Raw genomic sequence first — 12,897 nt, forward strand, 5'->3', positions numbered from 1 at the left:
GTTTGAATAAAAATGTGCTATAGAAATAAATGTTGTAATTTTATCTCGGAAAAAGGTTAGATTTCTCTATTTGATCACACAAATTAACAATAATGATATCTTTACCAAGAGTGCTGCTGTGGGGTGAAATTTTGCATACAAGTGGATAAATATTTTGTATGTCTTTATTTGTAACTTAGGCAAAGCAAATGTAATATTAGTGTTACATTAGTGAGAAGCATTCATGTTTACCCCCAATAGGACTAAGTCAGGATAGTGAATTTTATGACAAGGTTCGGGGAAGCGCCTAAAACAAGTGTTTCTGTGCAGGACCCTCGCAATCAACCCCATCAGGAAAGCCAGACTGCCTAGCTGGCAAGCTTCACCTCAACACATGGCTTTAGGGGCTGGCAGGTGTGAAGGTATTCTCTGCCCCATTGATCTGAAGTATGGCTGTTTGGAATTGGCTTGTATCAGAAGCTTTTAAGTACCATGACACCCTATTGGCTGTAGGGGTTGGACAGAAATCTATTAATTTGCTTGCTTTACCCCTCCCTTCCTCTCTCTCTTACCATTCTGAACCGAAAAGGACAACACAATGAAGAGCACAGCTCGGCAGCCATATTGAGACAGGCATGCGGCCTGTTCTGAAGAAAGCTGAGCACAAATGAGGACTTAACTAGAGACATTTTAAGTAACTACAAGTCTGTGTGCCGCCTGAAACTACACATCACCATTTATCAGATTGTATGGGTGCCAGTATTCACTTGTACTTTGCTTATTGTTATTATTTATGAACCAGTAACGGCGTACTGCACGATAACATGCAGCGAATACACTTGAATTGACCATTCCTAGTTTTTATCCCATTTCTCCGTACGTTCGTTTGCTCAGAGGTTGATGCACTTGCTGTTTCCTGAGTAGCTCTTCTTTTCTCCTCCCTAGCCGCCCGCTTCTTCTTTTCTTTCGTCAGCATCTTTTCACATTAAAACTGATTAAGTCAGTGTTTGTGTTGCAATTACTTAGTACGTTTTCTTTCATTGTTCACTTAAGCTGGCACTTAAGTTTTCAATCTGCCTCAAGAATGATTTAAGATATGAAGAGGTAGGGGAAGTGATAGCGAAGGTGGTAGGGAATGAGAACGATGCCCGTACACATGTGGCCCCTGTCCACCCTGCTGGCCACTGCTGAGAGTTGATTCTACAATAAAATAAAATAAAAATAAAAAGAGAAATAACCTCATCACCCCAAAAGCAGATAGTAGACATCACGTAGTATATGTGTACCAAATTCCAGGTCAATCGGTCAAACAATTTGCGAGCTACAGGTGATTTAAAATCTTGGACAGACAAATGGCCAGCCACTGTAGCATGTTATATATAAAGATATTATCAATAATACATTATTTAAAGTGTAACTTAACTCCTGCTTGTCTTTTACTACACCTAATTCCCTGAGGTTATAAATGTAGAAGGGAAGGTGAGAAGTTATATGGTACAGTACTTTATAAACATTGGGAAGTCTGTGAGATTTGAGGCATTCTGGCAAAGGCTACACATTAATTATACAAAAGGGGAAAGTAGAGTAATATATTACTCTAATAATATATTAATATATATAGTAATAATATAGTATAGTATATAGTATAGTAATATATTACTATACCAAGACAAAACAAGTGCTAACATGCCTGCTGTAGTGTTTGTGAAAGTGTCATCCATTTTAAACAGTAACAGTCAGAAGTTTTATTCACAAAGGAAGCCAAAACAAATGAACCCATACAGTAAGTTTAATCTGTAACAATTGAAACAGCATAATCAAGACAAAAACAGACAAAGATACGAACCTAAACAGAGCTTGAAGATTTAAATAGACATTTGCAGTACCTTTGGCGTATTAACACGAGATCCAGAAACAATAAAATATCGGCTGACAGAGCCAAATGTATGCTAGTAGTGTTACAGGTGCACTCAGACAGAAAGCCGCTTGACTTCTGAAACAATGCCAAAAGTAAAAATGATTAAAAAAAATAATAATAACACATTCATGTCATTGGCCCATCAACCACATTGACCTAAAGTGCTCAGCCAATCAAATGCCTCTATGATACACATTATGTAGTGTGAATTCTATGATTATTCTTATTTTATATTGTGTCTTTCTACCATAAACATCATCACAAGTCACCTAATATCTACAGTTTAATATGTATATACTGTATATATATATATTTTATTTTTTTTTTTTTAACATTTGGAGTACAGGTAAGTAAAGTAACTGGCTTGAGGTCAAACAGTGAGTTAAAAGAGAACTTTAGTATTTTTCAAGTCGAAGTTGTTTCTTCACAGACATGGTGAATATGCATTTGCCACAAGAAATTGTGTTTCTAAAGTTAGCGCTTTCAAAAATTAAAAACAAAAATATTTTGCCCGCACTGGCGCTTTACAATGGAGGCGTATGGGGCATGGAGGAAAAGCTTAAAAACTAACCAGATACGTCCATCTTTCAAGCCAGGACAGCTGTCAAGTATCTATTTGTGTCTTCCATGTTTCCGACAACAAACAGGAACTAGAAATGATCTGTTTTATCACATATTACTATTTTTCCCTGTGGTAAGGAAAAGTTTTTTTATTCATATAAACACTGAAGTAAATCAAAATAAAACCAAAAAGTTTTCTGTGATTTGGTCTTTCGAGAGGAAACCCACACCCCCAAAGGGGTGAAAGGCTATTGCGATACCTCAGCACTTAGTTTATCTTCTTTTATAACGGCAGAATCTAATAACATCGGTGTTTTTCTCTTCACAATGACATGTATAAGTTATTTTATGATGTGTGTGTAATCACAAGGCGTGAATCAATACTCGATAGCTGTCTTGGCTTGATTATTGGATGTATTTGCTACGTTTTTATGCTTTTCCTCCCTGCCCCGTAGCCTCCAATGTAAAGCAACACAGCAGGTAAGATATTGTTTTAAATTGGCAGACGGCGCTTAACTTTAGAGCACAAGATCACACGGCAAATGCATATATGCGATGTTTGTGAAGAAATAACAAACAAAATAACAAGAAATAATAGGTACCAAATGTATCCTTTAAGGGTAAGGGGTCTAAGACAACCTTGTGGCGTACAGTCTAATGAATTCACTGCCTGAGGTGTGAAAAAGGTTTAAAAGCAAACAGCATAAATTTATCCATTGTGTCAAAGTGTGGGGTCATGGAGTGATGGAGCCTGTCCTGGCACCAGAGGACACAAGGAAGGACCCAACCCTAGTAGGGTCACCAGACTACGACTGCAAGATGTGCTACTGGGCCAAGCCCAAGATACCAGTTAACTTCAGTAAGGGAAAAATGTGCACAAAGAAGAGCTAAAAGGGTGGTGTAAGGAAACAGCAGTGAGGTGAACACTAAACATTATTAAAATAAGCTGAGGGTCTGCCCTATTTACATTCACAAAAGTATGGAGAACTTAGCTCACACGTGTTAAAATGATTTTTTCACTTGATTTGACTTCTTTTCCCAAATTTAAGGAATCGATTGAAAAGGTTCAAAGAGAACTTCATCAATAGAAATAGTTGTTATACGCATCTTGCGCATAACAAACCTCAGCACTCGGGTCAGTTGGCATGTGGCGACAATTTATACTTCTATACAAATTAATCTGAGAGTGAAGGGGGGCGCACTCACAATCCCAGTCCTGGAAGTTGTGTCTTTGTGTTTATTCTTCCTTTTTTGAGAAGTGTGGCAGGCCGTTGCTTCTGTCAGAGGTTTGCTGTAGTTTATTTGCACTTGTGGTTTCTGGTGCCAAGCCTTTTGGGAGGAATGTATTTTTCTCAGTTGGCTAGATCATATGACAGTCATACATTCCGCAGCTGCAGAAAAGGGATAATCTGAAAAAAAATAAATAAATACAAAATAAAAGTGAATGAGCTAAAGTCAAATGAAGAGAAAAAGCCACTTGTCAACCAAGCCCGTTTTAAGAAAAGCATCTCCTATTTAAAATCCCATTACACCGTAGACCAGGGGCAGAACCACATCAGTCCTGGAAGGCCGCAGCGTTTGCAGTTGCTTCTTCCAACCAAGTTGCTTAATTACAAGCTGATTCTTACAAATAACAGATCTGATTTAATATCTTGGTTTGTTAGTGTTTTAACTCTGCCATGTCAGGTCTTTCTTACACCGCAGATTTTTTAATTTCCTAAGGATGTCGTCCAAATGATTTAAAGGCTAAAATGGACGAGGAGTTTTCAGTTCTTCAATTTTGTTTCTCTTCACTTTCCTTCTAAGTATCGTAATAAACCAAATAATACACGATGAATACACATGAGTGTAAATGGTTCCTTTTGGTGTAACTGCTGGTTCCTTCCTCAGTTGCATTTTATTGCTAATAAGGAGCCAGGGCCAGAATAAGAATTGTAGAGGTGTTAAGCACTTAAAAGATTTTGATGCCCTCATATATATCTAATTCAAAATATAAACAATAATGAACCATAAAATAAAAAAAATATTTTTCCAAAATTATCATACGTTGTACTCACTTTCAGTCGACTACTGAACAGGACAGCAGACATGACCAAGACAAGAAAGATCATGTGACCCGCAGTAGAACGTGGGGAAATGACCAGATTCTAAATTTGTTTTGTATTCCCAAGATTAATATATACAGTTAGGTCCATAAATATTTGGACAGAGACAACTTTTTTCTCATTTTGGTTCTGTGCATTACCACAATGAATTTGAAATGAAACAACTCCGATGCAGTTGAAGTGCAGACTTTCAGCTTTAATTCAGTGGGGTGAACAAAACGATTGCATAAAAATGTGAGGCAACTAAAGCATTTTGTGAACATAGTGTTGTTGACTTCTGATTAGCCGACATAACATTTTCATTCAAACACAACTTTTTCTTTTCCTTACCATCACAGGACGCAGCAAGATTTGGGGGGACGGAAGGGATTGTCACTAGTCGGGATCCTCATGAGCAGTGGGTCTTTATGAGCGTTGACTTCACAAAATTTCACCAGCTCAGATCCAGCCTGGGACACCTATACCAGCACAGAGACAGACAAATAAAAGCAGAAGCAAATGTTAAAGAAGCAGTTCCAAAATCTGCTAATTCAGTACTACAGTTACACTTATTTTAATTTATTTAAATAAAGTGAAGAATGTCTGTCTGCCTGCCCGGGCATCACTTGAGAACGGCTCGACCAATTTACACGAAATTTGTTTTTTTGAATTCTATCACGGTACAGGCTACTTTGTTCTGCCCCCAGTTCACTTGGAGGGTTTCAGGATGACTTATTTGACAAATCTTGCTACACAACACATTATTTTCATACATTTTCAGTCCCAAATCAAGGATGCATACAAACAGAGTGTCATGAAAGATAAGGGAGAAATTAAAGGTAGATCTACTATAAAAGGAAGTGTGTGCATCCACCGCCAGTGTGGCCACAGGGGGTAAACTCACGGACTTCGACAGTTAAATATTTTCGTTCGGATCTACAGTCGGCATGTTTTGCTACTTTAGTTTTATTTATTTATCCTCTGTAATAAAAAAAACCCTGTGTACGTCCAGTGTCCATGTGTGTGTGTCTTCTGGTGAAGTGCGCATGCGCGGGGCATGGTGCGATGCTTCAAAGGCCGCCTGACGCATCACACAAGACAGAGAGGGCGGGAACTATAAAATATCGTGCAGCCAATCCAATCGGATTTCGGTAAATGAGGTAAGACCTAAAACATAAGGCACGAAAAATCCAGTCGGGTACTGAGACACGGAGACCAGCTTCCCCAAAGAAGTGGGATTAGTGTTTTGTGCAAGTGTTCACTCTGAGGATGTCAGCTTGGCCCGGTAACGTGTCAGTCGTTGAAGGGGTTTTCCTAAATATACGAATTTTCATTATATTACAATAGGATGACTTTTAAAAGTAAGTTTATTTTTGCGCACATAAAATTCGTTGTTGGGGAGACGCCACACATACAATAATCAGCTGCACGCCAGCACAGATTAAAATACTTGCTAGGGAACTGCACAGTACTTGCTGGAGAGACGCAACAGGCATGATTATCAGCTGCATGCCACACATTACATCAGTTGCTGGGGAGAATCTGCTGATTGCCTACTGTTGTGACAGAAAATTAAATGCATATTACGGACATGAAAGTCAGCATTACTGTCAGAGAAAATTACAGGCATTTTATGGAAATACAAACCAGTATTACTGCGAGAGAAAATTAAAGGCACACAATACAGTGACGCATATTACTGCCACATACAAGCCAGTAAATATACAGCCATTTAATATAGACTGTTCCTACTAATGTTTATGCACTACTGTTCTAGCGCCCGTTACTGTAACGGGCTTAATGTCTAGTTTTCAAATAATATGCCTACTAGAAAGGGAACCAATTTAAATCCAAGATCTGCCGATGCCAGAAAAAAATGTCTGATGTGGGATTCCGTAAGCCAGGAACATCGAAACAACCATTTGAAACTGGAGATTAAACTTTATTGATCTTCACAGCCACATAATCTTCTTCATCTTTCGGCTGCTCCCGTTAGGGGTAGCCACAGCGGATCATCTTCTTCCATATCTCCCTGTCCTCGTCATCTTGTTCTGTCACGCCCGTCACCTGCATGTCCTCTCTCACCACATCCATAAACCTTCACTTAGGCCTTCCTCTTGAAATATTGACAGGTGATGGACAAGGTCAAATTGTTTTCATCCCAAGAATACCTCTTCTTATTCTTCTTCCTCTACATCATTTCCCACTTCTTTGTGGGGTCGATGGTTTATAGGTTTCGGTATGATTTTTATGGCCAGGTGCCTTTCCTGTCGCCAACTTTCCCCATTATGCAGGCTTGGGATCAGCTCCTAAATGGAGGCTGGGTTCATCTCAAGATTACCTCCGACTTCCAATAATTTTCCGTTCTCTTTGAAATGTCTGCTTTGCTGTGACAATACCCAAATCACAAGGTCAGACTCTCAAAATGGCCTGCATTGATTTACCGTGTATACTCACGTATAAGTCGGGTTTTGAAACCCAACAAAATCGATCATAAGACCCCGACTTATACACTTGTTGTAAAATGTGACTCTTAAGTTTTTTATTTTTCTTTTAGATAGATAGATAGATAGATAGATAGATAGATAGATAGATAGATAGATAGATAGATAGATAGATAGATAGATAGATAGATAGATAGATAGATAGATAGATAGATAGATAGATAGATACTTTATTAATCCCAAGGGGAAATTCACATACTCCAGCAGCAGCATACTGATAATAACAATATTAAATTAAAGATTGATAACAATGCAGGTATAACAGACAATAACTTTATATAATGTTAACGTTTACCCCACCGGTGGAATTGAAGAGTCGCATAGTGTGATGGAGGAACGATCTCCTCAGTCTGTCAGTGGAGCAGGACGGTGACAGCAGTCTGTCGCTGAAGCTGCTCCTCTGTCTGGAGATGATCCTGTTCAGTGGATGCAGTGGATTCTCCATGATTGACAGGAGTCTGCTCAGCGCCCGTCGCTCCTCCACAGATGTCAAACTGTCCAGCTCCGTGCCTACAATAGAGCCTGCCTTCCTCACCAGTTTGTCCAGGCATGAGGCGTCTTTCTTCTTAATGCTGCCTCCCCAGCACACCACCACGTAGAAGACGGCGCTCGCCACAACCGCCTGATAGAACATCTGCATCATCTTATTGCAGATGTTGAAGGACGCCAGCCTTCTAAGGAAGTATAACCGGCTCTGTCCTCTCTTGCACAGAGCATCAGTATTGGCAGTCCAGTCTAATTTATCATCCAGCTGCACTCCCAGGTATTTATAGGTCTGTACCCTCTGCCCACAGTCACCTCTGACGATCACAGGATCCATGAGGGGCCTGGGCCTCCTAAAATCCACCACCAGCTCCTTGGTTTTGCTGGTGTTCAGGTGTAGGTGGTTTGAGTTGCACCATTTAACAAAGTCATTGATTAGGTCCCTATACTCCTCCTCCTGCCTACTCCTGATGCAGCCCATCTTCTTTACATCTTCTTGCCTCCTCCAATCTCACATCAGTTTCACAGATGCATTAAATTTTGTCATTACTTCAATGATGTTTAATTTAAAACCAGTTTCATATTTTCTTCTGATCGAACGCTCCATTGTAGATAAGGGATGCTCTTACGATAAAGGTGTATGAGTGTGTGTGAGATACAAAAAACACAAATTAGTGCAAATGTTGCTTCGGAACAGTTCGGGTATTACCGTGTGTCACGTAGGCACAATAGAGAGAGAGGGAGGTTAGGAGCACACGCTGATATAGCGCATCGCCGCACCCACATAGAAAAAAAGGCCATGTGCTCCGTGGTTACTCTCTCAGGTGGGCGTTGGCATATCATAATCTCTTGGACCAATAGTGTGAGTTTTCTGCAATCGACTTATATGACCAACATTATAAAATACCGGAAATTATACGGTAAAATCAAGTCCTAACTTATCTGCGGGAGATCTTATCCGCGAATATATACAGTAAGAACAAAATGTTTCACTCATGTGCAGCTTTATGCTTTTTGCTCACGAGTGACTGTTTCCGTGAGAGGCATTAGCTCTCTGGAAATGTGTTCTTTTATATTGCGGTGTTTTAATTAACCTGAATTATAAATTGTTATAAATTAATAAGGTATTATCCCACCCAGCATGCAATGGCGGTTACAAGCTTACACGACAAGTTAGGATAATTCTTGCTCTTTATTGACGGTTTTACGCAGCATTACAAACGGGAAGCTTATGGCAGACATGTCAAGCCTGTGGGTAGCCTGACCTATGCAGCCTGCCATCTATCGTTGCCACGCTGAAAGGATTTTAGCCGGACAGCAGAAATAATCTTCTGCCCAGCCTCGGACGGAAGACATACTCTTCCGCCCGGAAGCTTCAAAGTGTTGGCCGTAGGTGTCCATCCTTATATTCAGTTGCTCCATGGGCAGGCTCTTGGCTCTGATCCAAACAAGGACAGGAAGGATTCCAGTCCCACCTTCAAAAAATACAGGAATAGCACAATGCCCATATACAGTTCCCATTCTCCCAACAAGGAAAGGTTTCTGTGCTGACAGAAGACAGAAATATACACTAGTCTGTCTTTAGGCTGACTATTCAATTCTCCAGTTGTCTGTGGCTATCTAGTCCTGTGCTTGGCTCGGCAATTCTAAATACTGAAGCTGTGTACCTATACTTGGTCTGCCTGTATGAATGAATCTATAACAGTGGGCACAGAGAACAGTGACATTAAAATTAATAATACATAGTATAACAGTGACGTCAAACAGGTCTTTGCTTAAATATGCGCCACGAAATTCAACAAAAAAAAATGTTGTTTATGAAGAGGTTATCACTTGAAATCTAATGTTTATTCACCTCAGATGACTGCTATATAAATCTACTATACAATTAAACACTAAGGCCTGTGAGTCCAGTCCCTCTGAGCAACCTGATTGGTCAAAGCAGGCTTTACAGGAATGCGGTTCGAGAGACGGAATGCAGCTGAAGAAACGTTCACACACGCAAATACAGAGAAACGATCCTGAAGGGACACATAGGGCAAGAAAACATAAATATTTAAAATAATTCCATGACCTGCCCCTTGACATATACTGTAGCTAGTAACAGTAGTAACAGCATATTTATCATTTTAATGTAGTTTTGCTTTGCACCCTCCCCCACCATAACCTATCGTCTATTGGAGAGGAGCAAAAGCTTCATCAAAAATTTCGATCTCCAGTTTTCGACAGATCTTGATGTTTTACTGAAAACATTGATATCTCGATGATGGGTATGTATCTCAGTTTCTTGAGGATGGTCTAAAGCTAAAACAGCTGGACGCAAAATTACCAGACTTAAGCCTGTTATGAGAGGACGATGTGCCGATTAGTTTTTGAGCCAAATCATGCAAAAGAAAAGAGGCTCTCTAGAGGAGCCCTCAAATATGGTAATTCCACAATGAATTATGAATTCTTCTCGTCAATTGCTATTGTAATGATCTATTTTATGATCAGAAAGATCAGCATCAGAGTGGTAAATAATTACTGAAATGTTATAGAAGAGTTCGGGTAACTTGATTCCTAGGGGTGCAAAGCCTATGGATGCTCACATCCGAATTTTTAAATCGTAATCGAAGGAGTCCGTCACTTTTAAAACAATGGTGACCCACCAACAAGAGGAGAAGTTTACATTAAATTTATTGGGCTGATGCTTTTATCCAAAGTGACTTACAACGTTTGAGATACAATTGGATACATTTCTTTTTTGTTTTTTCTTGTTGCAGTACAGGCAGGTCAAATGACTTGCTCAGGATCACACAGTGGTGTCAGTAGTGGGATTTAACCCCACAGTTCACAGTTTCGGACTTTGAAGTCCAAAGCCTTAACCACCATGCCACTGCCTGAGAGAGTGGAAGTGAGTGGCAAGACATCACCATTGATGCCAACCACTGTGCCTGGGGGAGGGCAATTCCCCTATTCTGTTGTGCCCCCCGGGTCTGCCATTTGCCGAATTGGGCTGCTCACCCACCAGTGTTACACACAGGGGGGTGAAATGACTTGCTCAGGATCACACAGTGGTGTCAGTAGTGGGATTTAACCCCACGGCCTTGGAGTTTGAAGTCCAAAGCTTTAGCGCTTTGAGTACTGAGAAAAGCGCTATGTAAATGTAATGGATTATTATTATTAACCACCGCGCCACTGCCTGAGAGAGTGGGAGTGAGTGACAAGACATCACCATTGATGCCAACACACTGTGCCTGGGGGAGAGCAGTTCCCCTACTCTATTGTGCCCCCGGGATCTGCCATTTGCAGAATTGGGCTGATTGCCCACCAGAAGGGGAAGTGACAAAGACGGACGAATGGATGGATGGCTTCATCGTCATCAGTCATGATGGACAGCCATGACTGACTGACAGTCTTCCTTGTATTTATGGTCATCCCATCCTCCTTGCACACTTTGTGGATCCCTTCTACCATCTCCTGCTGATGCTCATCTCTTGACGCCAGTATTATGGGGTCTTCTGTTTAACGTTATGTTTATAATCTTATCTCCATACCTCTTAATCCCTCCTTCTATTCGAATGTCTCTTTTATACAGAATTCACAATATGTGTTAAATAGTATGAGTGGCTCTTTGTCTAACTCCTCTCTTAATATTCATTTCCTCTGTTTCTCCCGATTTTTTCCTCACTTTTGCTTTTCTGTTTCCAGATGGCTACAGTCCTTTTCTCGTGACACGGCACGCCTATTCCATCCAGAATTTGTGACATCTCTAATAAAACATACGCTTCTCTAACACGACATCCTGCACCTCCCGGTCCAGAGCCACTCCACTTTCCCAGTGCTCGTCTGGCGGCCGAGACGAGGCACACCCTGTGACACTGCTGTCTCATGGTCGTCTTGTCTGTCAACAGACGCCACTCGCCCGCCTTACCTTGATTCTGCTTTTACTCGCTTCCAGACGAAGTTGCTGCACATTTTTTCGCATTGCAACGAGATTACTAGCTGCGTTGTTGCTTGACATGATGAGCCGGCTGGACACCCGAAATAAATGGAAACAAACAAAAAAAAGAAATATAAAAAAAGAAAAGAACCCGACGAAGACTTCAAAGTTTCGCCCCCTTACCGTAAAAGACTGAAACTTTGATAAGAACTCCACTCTCTCGTGGCCAATTAAAAAAAAACATAGTTCCGGCTATTAACTTTATTCTAACTACACCAAAACGTTTAAAGTCTTCAACTGCGAAGCATCTATCAAAACCAATTAATTTACATAAGTGGATTACGCACACTTTCATTTCAAATGCCCTTTAATTTTATTCATGGTACTTTACACATATGTTTATATTGTGAGCTACTGACAGGGTAAACTCCGGATGCGGTTTTGCTTGTCCCGTCGTTGCTAGTGTGAGGAGAAACTACATAACTCCTTAAACAAATAATAATAATAAAAAAAAACTTTGACAATAACATCGAAACCCTTTACTTCCATCTGCTTATATGGCACATGATTATGAAATCTGAATATTTAAGAGCTATTCGGCATCGGCAACTGAGTATAACCTGTACTGTGCGGTTAAAACTCTAACATATGTTTAACTCAACACAACGCGATGGCTTCTGGGAGATGTAGTTTATTTCTACAGTGAAGTTTTTACTTTCTCTTATACGAAGTATAGGGAAAGTATTAGAATCCTCCAAAAATTCAATTTCGAGATTGTGATGAATCTCGACATTTTAGACCTCGCTGAGTCCGAAAATACAATTTTTGGAATTATATCTGAGCGTCTGTGTGTAAACACGATAACTTGAGTACGTTTTAATACGGAAGCTCTGAACTGCACAGTGAAAAAAATTATTGGATAACCCTTATCTCGTACGTAGGCCTACGTGAAAATATCTCGTACGTACGAGATACTTTCACGTACGTACGAGATACTTTCACGTACGTACGAGATAAGGGTTGTCCCATATTTTTTTCACTGTGTGGTTCAGAGCTTCCGTACATTCACTTAGGTCAACCACATTTTCATCCATCCATCCATCCATCCTCTTCCGCTTATCCGAGGTCGGGTCGCGGCGGCTGCACCTTGAGCAGAGATGCCCAGATTTCCCTCTCCCCGGCCACTTCTTCTAGCTCTTCCGGGAGAATCCCGAGGCGTTCCCAGGCCAGCCGGGAGACATAGTCCCTCCAGTGTGTCCTGGGTCTTCCCCGGGGCCTCCTCCCGGTTAGACGTGCCCGGAACACCTCACCAGGGAGGCATCCAGGAGGCATCCTGATCTGATGCCCGAGCCACCTCATCTGACTCCTCTCGATGCGGATTAGCAGCGGCTCTACTCTGAGCCCTTCCCGGATGACTGAGCTTCTCACCCTATCTTTAAGGGAGAG

At 40.8% G+C, this 12,897-nt stretch overlaps 1 protein-coding gene across 1 annotated transcript; it reads right to left on the reverse strand.

The window, feature by feature from the left end:
- Positions 1-1,756: 1,756 nt before the first annotated feature.
- LOC114667343 (guanine nucleotide-binding protein G(I)/G(S)/G(O) subunit gamma-12-like) lies at positions 1,757-11,628 on the reverse strand. Its single transcript, XM_028822614.2, has 3 exons — positions 11,443-11,628; positions 4,894-5,021; positions 1,757-3,867 (listed from the first exon to the last, which is right to left on the reverse strand). The coding sequence occupies exons 1-2, from the start codon at positions 11,530-11,532 to the stop codon at positions 4,896-4,898; spliced, it is 216 nt and encodes a 71-aa protein (XP_028678447.1). The 5' UTR covers positions 11,533-11,628; the 3' UTR covers positions 1,757-3,867; positions 4,894-4,895.
- Positions 11,629-12,897: the final 1,269 nt, after the last annotated feature.

Source organism: Erpetoichthys calabaricus, chromosome 17 (assembly GCF_900747795.2).
Source record: "Erpetoichthys calabaricus chromosome 17, fErpCal1.3, whole genome shotgun sequence".
Classification (NCBI taxonomy): Eukaryota; Metazoa; Chordata; class Cladistia; order Polypteriformes; family Polypteridae; genus Erpetoichthys; species Erpetoichthys calabaricus.

Bases quoted from the DNA above. Each gene is read 5' to 3' on its own strand.
- LOC114667343 (XM_028822614.2), bottom strand. From the start codon at position 11,532: ATGTCAAGCAACAACGCAGCTAGTAATCTCGTTGCAATGCGAAAAAAT. The intron at 5,022-11,442 runs GTAAGGCGGGCG...GTGCTGGTATAG, and splicing joins CGAGTAAAAGCAGAATCAAG to GTGTCCCAGGCTGGATCTGA.